The 21,096-nt window shown below is 32.6% G+C and overlaps 1 protein-coding gene across 9 annotated transcripts; it reads left to right on the top strand.

Moving 5' to 3' along the window:
• Positions 1 to 16,083: 16,083 nt before the first annotated feature.
• LOC107920975 (vacuolar protein sorting-associated protein 35B) lies at positions 16,084 to 20,887 on the top strand. Of its 9 annotated transcripts, none has more exons than XR_005909012.1 (11): positions 16,084 to 16,498; positions 16,806 to 16,870; positions 16,968 to 17,054; positions 17,152 to 17,263; positions 17,532 to 17,595; positions 17,896 to 18,057; positions 19,297 to 19,365; positions 19,896 to 19,976; positions 20,065 to 20,172; positions 20,256 to 20,359; positions 20,464 to 20,887. XR_005909012.1 is itself a non-coding variant. In XM_041086487.1 (9 exons), the coding sequence occupies exons 5-9, from the start codon at positions 18,040 to 18,042 to the stop codon at positions 20,322 to 20,324; spliced, it is 345 nt and encodes a 114-aa protein (XP_040942421.1). In that variant the 5' UTR covers positions 16,124 to 16,592; positions 16,806 to 16,870; positions 16,968 to 17,054; positions 17,152 to 17,595; positions 17,896 to 18,039; the 3' UTR covers positions 20,325 to 20,887. The 9 variants fall into 9 exon arrangements, 1 of the variants encoding a protein (XP_040942421.1); XR_005909007.1 differs by having other exon boundaries at positions 16,120 to 16,592; XR_005909008.1 differs by having other exon boundaries at positions 16,120 to 16,592; positions 17,152 to 17,274.
• Positions 20,888 to 21,096: the final 209 nt, after the last annotated feature.

Raw genomic sequence — 21,096 nt, 5'->3', positions numbered from 1 at the left:
GAATACATGGCTAACTTGGTAAATGGTTATGTGATAGGCTTTGGCCAAATTGAATTGTGTTATGATTTGGATTACTTACCTAAATTTGGGGTTAAATGGTAAGTTTAATTTTGTGTTATACGAACTTACTAAGCCTAATTGCTTACTCTATTTATTTTTCCGTGTTCTATAGTGTTTTAGAAGCTCGTTCAGATTGGAAGTTTTCAGAGACCGCATCACACTATGAAATGATATTTTGGTACTTTTGACTTTATATTTTGGGTTAAATGGTATGTTTAAGTCATTTTGGCTAATGATAGCCTATATGTTTTATTGTGTTTTAGCCATTTGTGTTGGCTTATTTTGTGAACATATTTTGTTATGTAAATATGTAAATAACTTTATTTAATATGATGTATGGTTGCCATGTGAATGCCTTGGTTATGAATTATTATTTTGGATACTAAATGGTTGAGATTGATAAGTGTCATATATATTATGTTTTAGGCACAATGATGCATATATGTGTTGGACCATTTAGATACACTTTGGAGGCATAATTGAAAATTTTTAAATTGGCTATTGGAAATGTCTATTGGTATCATATGTGTATGTGATGTTTTAACAAGTCATAAGCTTGATATTGGTTGGTTTTGAATGACTAATATGCCATGTTTATATGCAAAATTTGGTGTATAGGTTGGTACCAATGTGGGTGAGGAATATGGCTTGGAAAATGACCTATTTTTGTCCACATGGTAGAGGCACGGTCATGTGTCTCAGCCGTGTGTGACATACGACCATGTAAAACTGCTGTGTGTCCCCTGATAATTCTTTAGAAACCAAGTCAGTAGCTTCACACGGCCTAGCACACGGGCGTATGGCTTGGCTGTGCAGCACAAGTCAGTATACCCTCCAGTTTTCACACGGCCTAGCACATGGGCTGGCACACGGGCGTGTAAGGCCATTTCGAAGGTACACGGCCAAGTCAGAGAGTTACATGGGGTTGAACACGGGTTTGGACACGGCCGTGTGTCCCTATTTCGAATGGCCACACGGCCTGAGACACGGGGGTGTCTCTTGGCTGGGTGAGATAGATGGTCTGGCCACATGGGAGTGTGTCCTCTTTACTTTGAAAATTTTTAATGTTTTCCTAAAAATTTCTTGGGTACTTGGTTTAGTCCCGAACCATTTTTAATGTCTATTTGGGGCCTCAAGGGCTCGTATTAGGGGCAACATGATTGATTATGAATGGTTTTTGATTTAAATGAAAAATGTACATGAAATGTTTGATTGATTGAGCTATAAGTTCGGTAATGCTCCGTAACCCTGTTCGTCGGATATGAGTTAGGGGTGTTACATTTATTGGTACCAGAACTATGGTTTAGTTGATTATCGGACTAGTGTAGTGCATGTGAGTCTAGCTATACATGCCATTTTATAACTTGTGATAGTGTGATGTCTCTTGATAGTTTAAATCATGTTTTTATATAGTAATGGATTCCAATCGAGTATACTCCGATGATTTTGAAAGTAACGCGCCGGCCTCCATTCGCGGAGCAGCGTTGTCTGAATCAAGACCCGTATCTGAGGGTTGTAGAGGAGAGGCTAAGAAAGCCTTTTTCTGTATGATGAACGAGTGGTTCACTAAGTTTGTCTAAACGAATCCGGCTGCTCAGCAACCTCCACCCACACCTTTTCCCTAACCGGTCCCCATAGCTCCTCAAGTTTTGGAACCTGTACGCTTGAGCAAATTGCCTATTGATAATATCTGCAAATACGGGGCTAAAGAGCTTAGGGCTACAGTGGCTGATGATCTAGAGAGAGCAGAGTTTTGGCTAGGAATATGATCAGATTTTTTGATGAACTGTCTTGTACGCCATTAGAATGTGTTAAATGTGATGTGTCTCTTTTGAAAGATTCAACTTACCAATGGTGGAATACATTGATTTCAGTAGTACTGAGAGAGGATCAATTGGGAATTCTTCCAATCTGAGTTTCATAAGAAATATAATAGTCAATGATTTCTCGATCAAAAGCATAAAGAATTTCTAGAACTGAAACAGGGTCGTATGACCATATTTGAATATGAAAGAGAATTCGTTTGATTAAGTAAGTATGGCCGAGAGTGCATTCCAACTGGAATGGTTATGTGTAAACGTTTTGAAGACGGGTTGAATGAGACATTAAGTTTTTAGTTGGAATACTTGAACTAAAAGAGTTTGTTGTGCTAGTCGATAGAGCACTCAAGGTTGATGAGTTTAGTATAGAAAAGAGAAAGGCTAAATTTGAAGCTAAAGATTCGAGAAAGAGATTTACGGGAAAGTCTCATTAGTTAGTATGGAAGAAATTTAAAGAACATCACTATCGTCCTACTATTTCTGCGGGGCATTCTAATAAATACAGAGATGCGAGATACTCCAGTCCTAAACTCTAGGCTACATATGTAGCGAGTGTGGGTAGTGTTAGAAATGCTGGACCTGAGTGCTAGCACAGCAACAGGCCACATTATAGCGAGTGTTGAGTTAAAAGCGAATCATGTTTCAGGTGTGGTTCCTTTGACCACTACCTTAGAGATTGTCCTGAGAAGTCTGAGAAACAAAAAGCTCAAACCGCGAGGCTGAGCAACACAGCTGCTAGAGGGAGACCTCCCCGAAATACTAGAAATATGATTAGTAGTCGAGGTGCAATGAGAGATTCTACAGTGAGATCTGAGGCACGGATGCCAGCTAGAGCTTACGCTATTCGCGCTCGCGATGATGCTTCGGTGCCAGATTTTATCACCGGTACATTTTCTCTTTATAACACTTATGTAACTGCTTCGATTGATCCCGGATCAACCCATTCATATATATGTACAAATTTAGTGTCTAGTAAGATCTTACTTGTCGAGTCCACTGAATTTGTGGTTAAGGTATCGAACCCTTTAGGTCAGTATGTCCTAATTGATAAAGTTTGCAAGATCTGTCCGTTAATGACTCGGGGTTATAGTTTTTTGACTGATTTGATGCTTTTACCGTTTGATGAGTTTAACGTAATTTTGGGTGACTCTGCATGATGCGGTTATAAACTATAGATGAAAGATTATTGTGTTAAAATGTCAGAATGGTGAGACTCTTCATATTGAATCTGATGATTCGAATGGTTTACCTATTGTGATATCGACTATGCTAGCATAGAAATATGTGAGAAAGGGTTGCAATGCTTACCTTGCGTATGTACTTGATAAAAAAGTGTTTGAATCGAACATTGAATCAGTGCCAGTGATTTGTGAATATCTAGTTGTGTTTCCAGAAGAGTTACCCGAATTGCCACCGATCAAAGAGGTTGAATTTGCTATTGAGTTAGCACTAGGAACATCATCGATATCGACAGCTCCGTACAGAATGGCTCCTACAGAGTTGAAAGAATTGAAAGCTCAGTTGCAAGAGTTAAAAGATAGAGGTTTTGCACGACCAAGTTTCTCGTCCTGGGGTGCACCAGTTTTATTTTTAAAGAAGAAAGATGGATTAATGAGACTATGTATCGATTGATCTCAGATCAACCCATTTATATGAATATACAAATTTAGTGTCTCGTAAGAGTTTACCTGTTGAGTCCACTAAATTTGCGTTTAAGGTATCGAACTCCTTAGGTCAGTATGTCCTAATTGATAAAGTTTGCAAGAATTGTTAGTTAATGACTCAAGGTTATAGTTTTCCAGCCGATTTGATGCTTTTACCATTTGATGAGTTTGATGTAATTTTGGGTACGGATTGGCTGACTCTGCATGATGCGGATGTAAAATCTATACGAAAGATTATTGTGTTAAAATTTTAGAATGGTGAGACTCTTCGTATTGAATCCGATGATTCGAGTGGTTTAGCTATTTTGATATAGACTATGCTAGCACAAAAATATGTGAAAAAGGGTTGCAATGCTTACCTTGCGTATGTACTTGATTCAAATGTGTCTAAATCAAAGATTGAATCAGTGCCAGTGGTTTGTGAATATCTAGATGTGTTTCCAGAAGAGTTACCCGGATTGCCACCAATCAAAGAGGTTGAATTTGCTATTGAGTTAGTACCGAGAACATCACCGGTATCGATAGCTCAGTACAGAATGGCTCCTACAGAGTTGAAAGAATTGAAAGATCAGTTGCAAGAGTTAATAGATAGAGGTTTTGCACGACCGAGTTTCTCGCCCTAGGGTGCACCGATTTTATTTGTAAAGAAGAAATAGGGATCAATGAGACTGTGTATCAATTATCGACAGCTTAACAAGGTTACGTTTAAGAATAAGTATCCTTTACCGTGAATGGATTATTTGTTCGATCAGTTGAAAGGTGCAACGATATTTTCAAAGATTGATTTACAATTTGGTTATTATCAATGCGGGTTAAAGATTCGAATGTGCAAAAAACCGCATTTAGAACCAGATACAGACATTATGAATTTTTTGTTATGTCGTTTGGGTTAACTAACGCTCCTGTAGACTTTATGAATTTGATGAATAGAATTTTTAGATCGTATTTAGATAAATTCATTGTTGTATTCATTGATGATATTCTGATCTATTCCAAAAATGAGTCAGAAAATGCCGAGCATTTGATGTTTGTATTACAAACGTTGAGAGATAAACAACTGTTTGCTAAATTTAGCAAATGCGAGTTTTGGCTCCGAGAAGTTGGTTTTCTTAGACACATTGTGTCAGCAGAAGGCATTAGAGTTGAGCGAAGTAAGATTTCAACAGTTGTTGAATGGAAACCACCAAGAAACATATCCGAAGTTAGAAGTTTTCTGGGATTAGCTGGCTATTATCGGCGATTTTTAAAAGGGTTTTCGATGATTTCTATACCGATGACTCGGTTATTGCAGAAAGATGTAAAGTTTGAGTGGTCTGAGAAATGCCAATAGAGTTTTAATCAGTTGAAAGCACTCTTAACCGAAACACCAGTATTGGTTCAACCTGAGTTGCGTAAAGAGTTTGTAATTTTCAGTGATGTGTCATTGAATGGTTTGGGATGTGTTCTAATGCAAGAAGGCAACGTGATAGGGTATGCTTCAAGACAATTAAAGACACACGAAGAATTATCCAACACACGATTTGGAGTTGGCTGAAATTGTATTTGCATTAAAGATTTGGCGACACTATTTGTTCGGTGAAAAATGCCACACATTTACCAATCACAAGAGTTTGAAGTATCTGATGTCACAAAAAGATCTGAATTTGAGACAACGAAGATAGCTCGAACTGTTGAAAGATTATGAATTAATTATTGATTATCATTAAGGGAAAGCGAATGTAGTCGCTGATGCTTTGAGTAGAAGATCCTTATACACCTTGCTAGCGATGAACTTTTCGATATTAGCCGAATTAAAAGCTAAACCGATGTTTCTTCAGCAATTCTGCGAGGCTCAAAAATGTGATAAGCAATTGCAAGCTAAAAGAGTACAGTGTGAGTCGACTACTGGTTCAGAGTTTTAGATCGGATCCAATGATTGTTTATTGTTCCGAGGTAAAGTTTATGTGCTGAAAGATACAGAACTTATATAGAAAATTCTACATGAAGCTCATAGTGGCAGCTTATCTGTTCATCCTGGGAGTAACAAAATGTTCAGTCATTTGAAACAGATGTATTGGTGGTCGGGTATGAAATGAGACATTTCTGACTTTGTGTCTAGATGTTTGATTTGTCAACAAGTCAAAGCCAAACATCAAGTGCCTTTAGGACTATTATAGTCGGTGATTATACACATCACATACTTTGTAAATTAAACAGGGGTATAAGAAAGCTTACACTTGGAACTTAGGATAGGGGTTTAAACTACTCTTAAGCTCCCAATTAACACTATGAATCGTGACTACTAGTAGCGATTCTAGACGCTTACTGTTCACGCTTTCGCATAATTGTCGAAAGCTTAAACTAGCTTTTCCTTGCCTTTTGCCTTGCTCGTAGAAGGCTCCAACAGTTTTGATGCTTCACACATAATAACCACACAATATATACAATTAATTAGCAGCCATAACACACCTTAAACATACAAAAACACAGGTCCAAGGCTAGTTCCTCTTAGAACTGAAATTTTCGACTAACAAACTTGAAACTCAAATATCTTAACCTTTACTAATTCTCATTCCCTATAATCGATTCCAATCATCTAATTATATATCTGAGAATAAATCCCAACTTTCAAACTACACAGATTCATGGTTCCAAAATTTCGACATAAAATAGTCATTTTTCATGAAAACTCATTAAAATCTTAAAATTCTTTAATGAAACTTTAAGGAGTGTTTAAAAACCTTCTAATCACATCAAAACTAATTCAAAAACACTTTGAAAACTCATTTTTATTCAAAATCCCGAAATCCATCATCAGAGATCCAATTTTTGGCATTTATTCAAAACATTCGATTCAATTGGTAAAAACTCTATTTTAAAGGGTGGGTAACATTAAAAACTAATAAGAAATCGAAAACTTATTTTCGTTAAAGGAAAATCGAACATTTGATTGAAAACCAGAAAAAACTCACTTGAAGAAAAATTAATGGATTTAATGGTGTTTTTTTTTGTGTTTTTCTTTGAATACAAAGGGGTTTATATGTTTGAAGGATAATAGAAAACAATAGATTGGAGTAATAGAGGCCAAAAATTGAAGGATGAAATTTTGGGGTTTTCATCCTTAATGGACGACACAAAGAAAAGGGATGAAGGGGTTTCTTTTTTTTTTTCCATTCACGTCAAAAGTAGGTTTAAAAGGGAAAAATGGGATGCTTTTAAAACTTGGTTTATGTTCTTTAAAACTACTCTTAATTTAATTCTTTTTACAAAACAGTCCTCTTTTCAAAATTTAAGTTCTTTCCTACCTTATTTTCAAAAATTGATTTTATTTTCAAAAAGCTATAGTCGAAAATAATTTCGGGTTACCATAATTCAAAATTTCTAAACCCATTCCGAGCCAAATCCCTAATTTACCCTCAAAACTTTTAGGCCCAATTTTGGGGTGTGACAATACCTACTAAATATAACACCGGTAACTAGTGCCTAGTAAATATAACACCGACAAAGAGTGCCTGCTACTCCCTAATGACATGTTATTTTTATCCTAGATATTTACTGAGTTCACACGGGATTGACCTATATACCTTGATCCTTTCATGATGTTAACCATACACCAAGATTCATTTGGTACCAACTTCCTATAGAATAACATGTTTCAAATCGAACAAATACAAAGCCATATTTTTCCATTCAAGTACTTGATCACATTTACAACTTACCTTTATCTACCTTGTTTGTTATACACATACACAAAAAATTATAAACAACTATGATTACAACATTAATAAACATAAGAACATCTAATACGAACTCACGAAAAAGCAGTAGTTACCAACACTTCGACGATGATTATTCAACAACTTTTTCATTCCTGCAATTATCAACCAACTGATCCGTTTCATGATCTAACATAATAATTTAATTCAATTAACCAATTTAAATGCCTTCAAACACTTAAATTCACATATTTGACCATTTATCAACATTTTACACTTTTACCCTAAACTTTTACCTTTTATTCATTTTAGTCCCTAAACCCGAAACTTACACAATTATCACAATTAAGCCCAAAACCCAACTAGCCAAATTTTTATTTATACAAATACAACCCATAATTATTGAAATTTTACAAGAATTTCATGCTAAAAGTATTATTTTATTAATTTAGTCCTTAAACTTAAAACTAAGCAAAACCGCTTTACAGAATAGTCCTATTTAACTATCAAGCTTAATAATCTATCAAAAACTTCAAAAATATCACAAATTCATCAATGGTATAATTTAAAACATTTAACAATTTTACAAATTAGTCTTCGTGTTAGCTAGATTAAGCTACAACGTTCTCAAAAACATAAAATTATTAAAAATAGGTGAAAAATACATACCATGCACTTGATTGAAAGCTTGGTTGAACTAAGTTTAAGCTATGGTGTTTCTTTCCTTTTTGATTTTAGTGGAAGAAAAGTGAATAGGAAAAGAAATGTTTTTTACTTTTGTTTATTATAATTAACTAATATTTTAACATAAAATTAGTATATGGATTATTATTTATCTAATCACAACCATCCACTATTGGTATTAAGGTTTATTTACTATTTAAAGCCATCAAATTATGTTTTTATAATCAATTAACTCATTTAAACTAATAGCGATAGATTTTTGTGACTTTAACTTAATTAACTATCGAAACGTTAAAATTTCCAGACCAAATTCCAATACACTTATATAATTGCTCCATAAATATTTATAAATGTTTACGAGCTTGGTTTATAGAAACAAGATCTTGATACCTCATTTCCCAAAACCACTTGACTTTAGAGACAAACTACTTGTACTTAACAATTCGTTCAATTTACATTAAACCAAAATTCAATATAATATTATAATTGAATCATAAATATTAAATAATATTTATGGACTCATTCTTCAAATTTGTGGTCCCAATACCACTTTTTTGACACCACTGAAAATGGACTGTTACATTAACTTTCTCTTTTAATCCACTTACTTGTTTTAAAATTTTATTTCATATGTTTTAATTTATTTATTAATAACTTACTATAATTATAGTACATTTTCTTTCATAATAAAATCCAATATCGTCCACTATCATTAAACCATTGGTTTATTTACCTTATAAGTCCCTTAGCTAAGTTCTATCGTACTATTTTGTAATTTAATATCAATTCACACATTTATCACTTACGCGATTTAGTCCTTTTATGTTAATTAAACACTAACTCAATCGCATTGTTACATCTTCTGCTTCAGCGAACTTATGCGCCCTCTCATACAAGTCTGCCAAGGTTTGTGGCCTATTATGAATAGATGAATACTGCATATACTCATTCTAAACTCTTATGATGAAGGCATCAATGACCCACTGGTCCTCCAATTTATTTGTGTTCAACGTGGCAACATGGAATCGCTTGACATAATCCTATAAAGATTTTGCATCCCTCTATTTCACTAACATCAAAACTGTAGGAGTGCACATTATTGTCCTATGGGCTCGAAATCTTTCCAAAGACGTATGTCCCAACTATGAGAAACTTTGAATGGAGAAGTAAGGCAAAGAAAAATACCAATCTTTCGTCCCTCCCCTAAGAGTGGTCAAGAAAGCTTTACACTTCGCCATATCTGAGGCCCTAAAGATATTCATGTAATCGCTATGCTGCATGAGATGGGGTCTAGGATCCCTTCTACATTCAGACATCCCCATCGACACTTTAAACTCAGATGGTAAGCTCACTACTGCTACTTGTGGAGATCAAGGGTTGTTAGAACAAAAAAACCAGTCCATGTCTTGCACATTAGGGTGCAACGCTTGAACGTCTCTATGCAAAACATCCATCTCATTCTGCCATGGCTTTACATGTACTCCCACAACCTCCTCCTAAAGAAGCGTGACATGATCCAAAAGATTAGAGTGGTTAAAATACATTTTTCTCCTCAACTCTTCGTTTTGTCTTATTCCTACTAAAACACTTGCTGTTGTTTGAACTTGGCACTTTGTTGAGTCATCCATTCCTTCATTAATCCCAGTTGCTCCTGTAAACCAAAAAGTTGTTGTGGTGATGTTCCTTGATCAGAGGGAGCATTGAAATCAAAATAATTAGAGGCACGTGCTTGGCCTGAGTTACCTAGATTTTCTAGTCGATCAGCAAACCAATCAATAAAAATGTTTATCTCACTGGGTTGATTGCCCTGCCAAAACTTCCTACCTGACCTGATGGGAAACTACTGTGAAAACTCTCGTTAGGGTGAGTCATCTTAGTTTTTTGGTTTTTTGATAGTTGGAAATCTGTCCACACTTACCACACCAAATTGTTGAGTGTTTTAGAGTGAGTGTCATTCAAAAGGGTTAGATTCTCTATTTATATGATACGGTTATTGTTTATGGATGGGACGTCGCAGGTAGGTCCCTATGCATGCCAACACGTACCCTATTCTAGGGTTAACACGTGTTTTCTAGATGAGGGTTTGCCTTCGTAGTGGTGCAAATCCATATTGTGTGGTCTCATAAAAAGAAGTGAACACCTCACGTGTGAACTTAAAGCCGAACCCTATAGATTACGAGTCAGGACCTAATTGAGTATCCAGGTAGTGGGTCGATAATGGTGAGTACCATAACACTTTTTTTTTAGTTTTTTAATAAAATAATGGTAATACTTATAATTTTTAAATGATTATAAATATTTGTGTGGTTCACTAGTCGATTTTGTTATTAAGTCTAACTTTATTAATATTTAATAGCATTTTTTAATGAAAGAGTAGGAAAAACAAATTTCACTTTACCAAAATTTTCTTAGTCAATAGTTTTGGTAATTTTAGAGAAGTTAAGTGTAACTTTGTAACAACTTGAAATTCAGTGGTGTCAAAAATGCGGTTCGAAACCCTATTTCTATAATCTGAGTCTGTAAATATAAAATAAAAAATATTTACAGAGTTATTATAAAAATATACTAAAATTTGGTTAAATAATTTAGCCGAAAAAGTAGATAGTTAAAGACCAATGATTAAAATGTAAAAGTTTAATCACTATAGATTTTTAATTGACAAAAGACTTGAGGACTTATATGGAAATTAAAAATGTCTAAAATTGTAATTAAACCATTTTTAGTTAAGTGGTAGTGGATGATGATGACAACTTCACTAATTAAGATTAAAGATTAACTTAAGTTAATTAAGTTATGAATAAATAATTAAATTAGGTTAATTATAAACTAAATAAAGTATAAATGAGTAAACTTAGTGGAGTTCATCATCTTTTTTCCATTCACCACTATCCACCATAGTTGAATTGGATAACGCTTCAAAGATTTTCATCAAAGTTTCGACCATTTAATATGTAATGGAATCTAGTAATTTTTATAGATTTATGACCATAAGAGCTTGATTTAGCTAGCCCATGTACGAATTTGGTAACATGTTAAAGTTTGAGAAAGTTTTCATTGTTGATTAATTGATGATTTAGGCTTGAAATTTATAGATTTAAAGCTTAGATTATGAAAAGGACTAGATTGTAAAGTTAATTTAGCTTGTTTATTAACATTTTTACATTAGGGACTAAATTGAATAAATTTAAAAATTAATATAAAATTATGTTAGGAATATAAAATATTAGGTCCCTAATGAGACTACGTGAAATCAGATTTTAATCCAAAGCTAGGAATCAAGAGTTATGCTTATCCCAAGTTTAGGGACTAAATTGAATAGAATGTAAAATATGTTTGACTTTATTTTTGTATGTGAATTGGATGGGAATAGATACTGTATATCTATTGTATAATTTTATGTAGCTAAAGACGACATTGAGCCATCGAAAAGGAAAGGAAAAATGAGATTGTTGATGAGTGACGCGAGATTTCTGTTTGTACTTTGATGATTGAAGACCAATATATTTATTACTTATTATTGTTATAATGCATGATTGAATGTCGAGGTGTGCATATGAAAATCATACAAATTGATTTGTGGAGATTGATGTTGAATACTAGGATAGGGGATTGGATTGAATAAAATAGAAAATAATATGATTTAATTAGAATATTATATATGACATGGAAAATGAATTGAAATATGTTATATGATGTGAGATATTGTGTGTTGATGATGAATTGAATTGAAATTCTGAACTTGAATGTGAATATATATATATGAATTGGATTGAATTGAAATGATTGTTATACGATAGGATAGTGTATAGGGTATGAGTATGCAAATGTGAAAAAACACAAGGTACAACAGGTAACTGAAAATGGTTATAGGGTATGATATCTAATTGAGATTGATTAAAGGATATGATATGCAAATATGAATGATTAAAGGGTTATATGTAAATAAATACAATTACTTCCCAAGTGAACTTATTAAAAGGTTAGGATACAAATGGCATGCCAATAAGGTCATATGCGCGCTTGTACGTAGATTATTACAGGTTCAGCTTGGACGAGTAACTTAACATGATATGCTATAGGTTTAGCCGAACGAGTAACCTGATGTAAATTTCAACTCGGACGAGCAAATCGGTGTGGTGTAGTTAACCGGGTGTATCCGAGTTCGTTTTACTAAGGTTTCATTGGAAGAAACATTGAAATCAAATCTAAAACTGATATAAATTGAATTTTGGAAAACTATTATAAGGTAATATTTGAATTGAAATGGTAAGTAAAATAGATAAACGATATTGGTTGAACATGGAATTAAATGGCTTAATGTTAAAGGTGATTCATGAATGGTATCGAATATTTAAATGACATAAAGTTTGACACTTGACAAATAACATGAGTTAGTCAATTCTAATGCAAATGTTGAATGGTTTGATTTTTTCAATTTGCATATGTAAGCTCACACATATATATATGTTAATGGAATGAATTGAATAAGTAGGTAGCGAATTTAATGGAAAATGGCTAGGTAAATATTAGGAAGTATAGTATGTAACAATCATATGTATTGGTTGATGAAATCATGTTTCAATTTTATATGCTATAAAATGAAAGTATTGGTATACTAATGTAGAATTATATGATATGGAAAGTTTAAATGCCAACAAGAAATGAATTTATTTATAAAAAGGATTATTTGCATGCTTCATAAGGTAATGGAAGTTTTGGAATGAATAAGCATGTGAAATAGCTAAAGTTTAAATTTGCATGATAGTTTGTTATGTGACTTATATGAGGTATAGTTTTGATCATGTTTAAGCTATTTGGTTTGACGACTTCCAACTTGCATAGGTCATATATGTTAAGGTTTTCATAGTGAAACAAATTGGCAAGTTGAATTGGTAAATCGCTAGAATATAATATGTTTTAAATATGAGTTGTATATCATTTGAATGTGGTTTTCAAAGATGTTAGAAGCTTGATTTGGTAAAGGATTGACATGATCTAGTATTGTTGAAATTGGTATATGCATTGGTGAAATGAAACATGTTTGGCTTGAAGTATTGAATATGTACCAATGTGTTTTTTCAAAGGGGTGACGTCACGACCACAAGTTCCCAACGTCGCAAAATAGATTGACAATGAGTGGCATTGTGCCGTTCAGTTTTTTGAAGTCACGACATAACTCACTGACTGATGAAGTCGTGATGCAAACTCGTAGACTTTGAAAGTTTTATAATTTGGTCTTAATTCGACCTCGGGTTAGCAAAAGAGCTTTCATAACCTCATATAAGATTCGAAAATGATAGAAAATCTTATTGAGATGAATTAATATTATTAATTACATATATATAAAGGGTAAATTGAGTCTTAGTTACTTTGGCAACCGATGTGGCACCCCGTAATTAAGATCCAATGATCATTTCGGGCATGGGGTGTTACAAAACCGATTTTGGATTTTAATGATTAAGGTCACTTTTTTCTTCAATTTCTTGAAATCTTTGCATTCTGAAATATTTTGTTTCATAAAACCCACGTATTTATTTGGGTTAGTTTAATAGTTATCAAAATCTGGTGACTTTTCAGTGAGATTCCAACGATATTTTCGATACCCAGTGAAATTTCTCTTTAAGATCATTCAAACAGTATGCGTGGCATCCATTTTGATTGACTAATTTAGGAGAAAACAATTTTCAAAATTTCTGATGTGTGGGTTTTTGACAGTTTGAGTAGCCGAGTTTTATACACTAGAAATCTATCTATATGTGTTATTAGTTTAAAAAATTTAATTTTTTTCATATTATGAATTTTTTAATTTAATTTGATATTTATATCTTATTCGGATGATTTATGTGTTTAAATATATGAGGCCCCAAAGTAGGTTAGTTGAAATTGTCAACCTGAAAAATCTGGGTAGTTTGTGATGATTTCTTATATTTTGTTTTTAAATTCATGTTTTTATACTTCCAAAATACCAAATAAATTTTGTGTTTGAAAGGCTTCAAATAAGCCAAACGGTCATGATGTTCAAAATTTGAAATTTTTTGAAATTTTGATTTTTAATTGATTTTAAAAATATTTTCGATCCGAATACATATTATTTGGTTAGAAACCATACTAAACTAATTTTTATTAAGTTATTAAATTTTCTTATAATATGTATTTATTTTATTAAATTTGATTTACCTACTTTTGGGGTAAAGGATAGTTTTATTAAATTGTATAATTGTATCTTAGCTTGTTATTGGGATTGCCACACAACTAAAATTTCTTAGAATTATCACAGAAAATTGTACCTTTTAAGCCTTTAATTTATTGATTTAATTTTTAATTTTCAAGCTCTATTTTTTAACTTTAGGCTACGAGAGGATTTATGAAAATCATTTCTCCAATATCGATTCAATAGACCAAGTAAGTAACTTAGCATTTCTTGGGTGTTTACACTACACCAAAACAGGCTTTTAGCGGCGTTTTTAGTGGCGCTTGGATAAAAAACGCCGCTAAAAATCAAGCATTAGCGGCGCTTTTTAAAAAACGCCACTAAAGATCAAGTATTAGCGGTGCTTTTTAAAAACGTAGCTAAAAATGAGCATTAGCGACGTTTTCCAAAAAGCGCCGCGAAAAACTTAAGTCCAACTAGGTCGTTTTCTGAGTTTTTGAGGCATTAGCGGCGATTTTGAAAAAGCATTGCTAATGTTCAGGGTTTTAGCGGCGTTTTTTAAAAAGCGCCGCTAATGCTCAGGGCTTTAGCGGCGTTTTTGAAGAAGCGCCGCTAATGCTCAGGGATTTAGCGGCGTTTTTTAATAAGCGCCGCTAATGCTTAGGGCTTTAGCGGCATTTTTCAATAAGCGCCGCTAATGCTCAAGGCTTTAGCGGCATTTTTCAAAAAGCGCTGCTAATGCTCAGGGCTTTAGCGGCGTTTTTTGAAAAGCGCTGCTAATGCTCAGATTTATCATATTAAATAATTTTTTGGGGTTTTTTAAAGTTTTTTAGGTACATTACTGAGTGTTTTTTAATTTACATATTAAATAATTTTTTATATAATTGTAAAAGAGATTTATCACTATAGTTTAAGGTTTTTTTGTTTAGGGTATATGGTTTAGAGTTTAAGGTATAGGGGTTACTATTTTAAGGTTTTTGCAGATTTTTGTTAGTGGTTTGGATCCTAGTGTTTCTAGATATTTTGTTGGTGGTGGTTAGAGATTTTTGTTGCTTGATAGAAATGTGTTTAACTCTGGATATTTTCATCATTTCAGGCAAGAATGATTGATTTTTATTATGGTCTGATTATGGTTTTAGTCACTCTGTTATCATTTGATTTGAATTTAGTATAATTTGGTTTCTTTAAATTTATAATATTGAAGTGAATTTTAAAAAAAATGGTAGATATGTGAATTTATTATTCATTATGATTGATTGGAATTTTAGGTGTTCATTTGTAAAGTTTCATAACTTGTTTGTTCTGTTGTTTCAGAAACTGAATATGACCCATGGTTTTGCTTGGCACTTTTCCATTTAAAATTATTTGTAACACCTTACTATTTTCTTCTTCCTATGGATACCATTATAGCTTGCAGTTGAATGTTTCTTTTAGGTATTTCTACCTCCAATTCGCCTTTAGTTTGTTGATTGAATTTTTTTAAATTATTAGGTTTGGACATTGGTGCTAGGGAGAAGCAAGGAAATCCTAAAGTTGATGATGGATTAAAGATTCCAAAAGAAAAAATCACTTGCATTGCGGCATCTGTTGATGTGGATGAGGAGTTTGAATCTTCTGGAGTTGAAGAAACTAGGAGTACTGTTACAACTAAGAGTTTGAATCTTTTGAAATATCTTTAAGATTAAGGAACTATACTAAATGCGGTCGCAAAACTTATGGAGGACAGTTATAAGGGTTGGGGTTTAAGAGTTAAGGGTTTACGGTTTATGTTTTACGATTTAGAATTTAGCGGATAGAGGTTAAGGGTTTAGGGTTTACATTAATTAGTGTTTTTTAATTTATATATTAAATAATTTCTTATATAATGTTTTATAAAATCACTTAACTAAAAAAAATTTAGTAGACAAAATAAAAGATTTTTAGCAGAGCAAAACGGCGTCGTTTTATTTAAAATGAAATGATTTTTTGTGGCAATTTTATTAAAAACGCCACAATAGATATACAATAGCGGCGTTTTTGTAAGATCAAAATCCCGCTCACTCCCAAAACTTGATTTTTGATTACCCTCTCATTACTACCTCTTCTTCTCATCTCAGTCGTGCACCCTAAATCCCTAAATAAAAGTTTGTTTTTCTTCAGCTGAAATCCCCCAAATTTCCCATTTCCAACAACACCAGTCAATACACCTACACCAATCACACTTCTTTTTCCTTTTCATTTCACTGCACTGAATTCACTCACCATAGCTACTCCTTTTCTCTCGATCTGTTAGGGTTTCTTTTAATTTTAGGCTTTCAATACAGTTTCCTTTTAAACTGGAAGGAGTTGAAAGATAAAGGAAACGAAGAGGGGAGTAAGGCTGTTCGCTGAAATAAAGAGATAAAAAAAAAGGTTGAAGAAGATGATTTTCAGGTTTTTTTTACGGTAAGGTGTTCCACGAGCACCTTCTTGGAATTAACTGTGTTAAATGGAGCTGCTTCCTTTTCACTGTTTACTTGGCATATTGGTTGGTTACAATGTATAACTCTCTCTTTAGTGTAATTCATTTGCTTTGATTATAGTAATTTGTCTAACCGGGTTGTCACTTGGCTACAACTTTTGGAATCCATGGTTTATTGTGTGAATGGTTTCGATGAAGCTGTGGGGAGTTTGCGATTTCATCTGTTTTAATTTTATCTACATTTTGAGTTATTAACTCTCATCTTTACACATTTTATATGCTTCCTTTCAGGCGTAGAGATCCCCAAGTTTGTTGACACAGTCACTCCTCAATTCAAACCGAAATTTGATGCATTGGTGAGAATCAACAGCATTCTTGATCCTCTTTTACCTGTCTCAGTGGTTTTGGTTTTCTTTTTCATCATCTGATTTGGTTATTACTTGTGGTTAATAGTTGGTTGAATTGAAAGAAGCAGAGGAGAAATCTTTGAAAGAGTTCGAGCGTTTGGAGAAAGAAATTGCCGACGTTCAGGAACTGAAGGTAATTGCAAAATACTGCCCAAATGAATCTTCTCTTTATTGTAATTGTAGTTGCAATTGTTGATTTTTGTTCTATTCTTTTTTCTTTATTTGAACAGCAAAAGATCAGCACCATGACAGTAGATGAGTACTTTGAGAAACATCCCGAACTGAAAAAGAAATTCGATGATGAGATCCGCAATGACAATTGGGGATATTGAGACATGTTTGGTAATATAAGGGTCAAGCCACAAACTTGCTACATATGTATGATTAGTAATGACCAGGAAAGGTTTCTCGTATAGAGTTGCCTTTATAATATTATGCATGCTTGGTATTGTCTTGTTATCAGAGGATCCAATAATCTTAAACCTAAAACTAGTATATCGAATAGCAAGACAGCCTTGTGTAAAGCAACAATTGGTTTTGGAATATAATAGACAATATTTCTCTTGTAGTTTGTAAAATTGTCTTGATTTTAATAAAAAAGAAAATGCAGCATGTTGAATTGTCGGCTAGAAGAGATGTATTGAAGATCTTCAATGAAGTCATTGATGCTACAGGTAAAAAATAGACTTTTGGTTCTTTAAAGTATATTGTACTCTCTCATTTATTTTCTTTTGAGGTAATGATGTAAATTAAGGCTAATGAGCTGTCAGATATGATTGACAATGGTTAAATAAATACTAAAAAGAAGAAACAAAGTATTGTTGTCTATCTCTTGTTTTGTAAGTCAAACTATTTTAGTTTTATTTTTTTGGTTTTTCATGGTTGAACTGAACTGGAGAAAATGGCTCTATCCGATTGTTCAAGGTAGTTTCATAAGCTAAAACTCAACCACTGTGATATGCATGTCAATGCAGTGTCGGGAGGCTTGTTCATATTGATTTTGGTTTCATCTTGGAAACATCATCTGGTGGAAATATGCGGTTCAAGAGTGCACATTTCGAGTTGAGCCATGAGATGACTCAATTACTAGACCCATCGGGAGTTATGAAAAGTGAAACATGGGACAACTTTGTAAGGTGATTTCTTCTTTGCTCGATTTTATACTTCTATCTTATATGCATATCTTTCATTTTATCTTTATTGTCCAAGTCATGTGAGTTTTTTCATTTTATCTGCATACCTTTCATCTCATCTTATTTCTATATACAGCGATGACATATTAAATGCTTATTAGTAAAAATCCACAAGATCATACATGCAGGCACAAGATCATATATGATGATGTGGTTTGATTTACTAGTGAAGTTACTTGTGCATGTGTCGTGTTACAGGATAATCATTCCTAGGTACTGTAATGAATATTTTACTTAATAAGTTCCCTCTTTTTCTTATATATAAAAAATACAAATTTAACTATTTAATAATAGAATAACAAAAAAATCAAATTTTGAAAACATCTAAAAATTTTATAATTGAATGAGTATCCTTATAGTATATATTTTAAAAAAAAGTACATATTATATTTTTAATTGATATTTGAATAAATATTTTTAAAAAAATAAAGAAAGAGTTAGAAGAAAGGTGAGAGGCTTGTGAAGATACCTAAAAGGGAATAACAAGTTGGGGACGTGAAATGCAGTCATTGAACAGGTTTGAGAAATGGAATATTATAAGAATCGGTATTAATTAATTAGTATATTAGCTGGAGTAGAAGCCACCAGTATCTTGCGTTTCAAGTACAAGTACCTTTTATTATTTTTTATTTTTATTATTATATTTTTCTAAAATATACACAATCATGGGACACGTAACCAAATAATTACGCCTCCCTTCACTATTATATTAGGGTAAAATATAAGAACAGTGACTTAATTATATGATTTATTCTATTTTAGTCGCTTAATTATTCATTTTTATTTAATTATGTAATTTTCTAAAATTAAATATTTAATATATTCTCTCATTAGTTGTAGATGAGTGATTGAAAAGTTGTCGTGAGTTTTTTTATTAGTCTAATAACAAATTCAATCCTCTAATATTTATATGTTATATTAATTTAATTCTAAATTAAAAAAATTCAATGATCCTTAATTCTCATATATATATTATTTATATTTTTGTTTTATAATTATATATTTTGATATGTTAATATAAATTAGCATCTGATATATTGTGAGTATTAAATTTTAATTCCACAAGTGGAATTAAAACGTTATCAGATGTTTTATTTTTATAATACTGATTTTCTTTTTATACTACAATCTAATAACTTATATCACATTATGCAAAAGACACTCTAATAGCCCTTCTTTCAGATCATTGAGTCCCTTTCAGCTGTTCCATCCCCTGAACTTGCATTAAGGTTGTACCTGCAATGTGCTGAGGTAATCTTGAGTCTTGACTTAAATCAACTCTGCATAACAGTCATTGGTTAAATAGTGAATTGAACCCTGAAAATTATTTTAGATGATAACAAATTTTATTGAACTTCAAGAGATGCCATTTTTGTAATTGATAGTTGGGAAAAGGCATACTGAGATAAATAATGTTGCTCACGAGAGTGCAAGGTTTCTGATGGAACAGGTGCTTACAAGAATAAATAGCTTTATTTGTGACATTCTTAGGGCTGTTACCAATGTTCCATTAATTTATTATGTTGATTCCAGGCATTAGGGATCAATAATTTTATTTTAAAATGATGCGAAGGGGGTGCTATCGTTATCAATCTCCCATCATTATGACTTTTAAGTTTAATGAATGGCATATTATCATTATGATATTAGCAATATATGCATAGTGAACATTATTGCAGGCTTTGTCTTTGGTTATATTCCTTTTTGATGAAGAGAGGCTTGAATTTTATGTTTAACTTTTTAACCTGTATTTTATCCTTGTTCTGTTTCCTGACTATCAGGCAGCTAATGGCTGTGATATTGAGCATGTTGCGTATGAATTTTTCACACAAGCGTTTGTATTATATGAAGAAGAAATTGCGGTAATTGTACTACTCAGATCAACTATTGTTGAAGTCTGTTATGCCTTTCTAATTTGTGTAGAGTTTCATGAATTTTTATTGATCATAGGACTCTAAAGCCCAAGTGACTGCAATTCATCTGATAATTGGGACTCTCCAGAGGATGAATGTATTTGGTGTTGAGAACAGAGATACTTTGACACACAAAGCCACAGGAGTAATATTGCTTCCTCTTCTCTGATTCATTGTACTTCATTGAACTATTTATAAAAAAACTTAAATATGTGTTACTTTGGTCAGTATTCAGCTCGGCTATTGAAGAAGGCTGATCAGTGCAGAGCTGTTTATGCATGTTCCCATCTATTTTAGGTTGATGATCAGGATGGCATAAAGGACGGGGAGAGGTCTGGCCTCAAAACTTGTCCTTTGGTTTAGATTTTTTTTTCATGTAAACATCAAATTCATTCTAACAATAAGAAACTGAAAAAATTTGCGGGAGAGGCTGCAGGGTCCTCTAACAATAAGCAAATCACCAGTTCTGCAATCCAAGGGCTGATAGAATTAATTAATACTGAGATGCAAAGTGATTCCACAAACCCTTATAGTGTGGCGGATGCTTTCCTTTCCAGCACCTTACGTTACATTCAGTTCCGAAAACAAAAAGGCGGTGTAGTGGGTGAGAAATTCGATCCTGTTAAAATGTAAATTGTTGAGTCAAGTAAAGAAGTAATGCATGGCAGTTAGAGATGTAAATAGGCGTTTATTCTGGATTTGGATTTCATATTTGTTTGATTATATCTTTTATTAAACTGTAAATTACTGAGTCATGTAAATTGTATTATATCTTTTATTACCAAGATTTACTTGATTAAGAAAATGCATTGTATTTTTTATTACCTTGCAATGTGTATAATCATAGGCTTGTTCAACTAGTCAGTCTGTTGCTCATATGTATTATTTATTTTAGTTTTGATTCTAAATTTTTATTTTTACTTTAATATTTACGATAACTTGAGTTCTAACTTTTGGATTTTAATTGTCTTATTAATTTATTATTTTAAATTCTGAAACTAAATTCATTAATTTTTATATTTAATTTTAAAGTTAAAATTTTTTCTGAAACTAAATTCATTAATTTTTA

The sequence above is a fragment of the Gossypium hirsutum genome, chromosome D01 (assembly GCF_007990345.1).
Source record: "Gossypium hirsutum isolate 1008001.06 chromosome D01, Gossypium_hirsutum_v2.1, whole genome shotgun sequence".
NCBI lineage: Eukaryota > Viridiplantae > Streptophyta > Magnoliopsida > Malvales > Malvaceae > Gossypium > Gossypium hirsutum.
The sequence above is the reverse complement of the archived record's forward strand: the minus strand, read 5'-3'. Positions and strand labels throughout refer to the sequence as shown.

Bases quoted from the DNA above. Each gene is read 5' to 3' on its own strand.
- LOC107920975 (XM_041086487.1), top strand. The intron at 19,366-19,895 runs GTAATCTTGAGT...CCTGACTATCAG, and splicing joins TGTACCTGCAATGTGCTGAG to GCAGCTAATGGCTGTGATAT. The intron at 20,173-20,255 runs GTAATATTGCTT...TACTTTGGTCAG, and splicing joins TGACACACAAAGCCACAGGA to TATTCAGCTCGGCTATTGAA.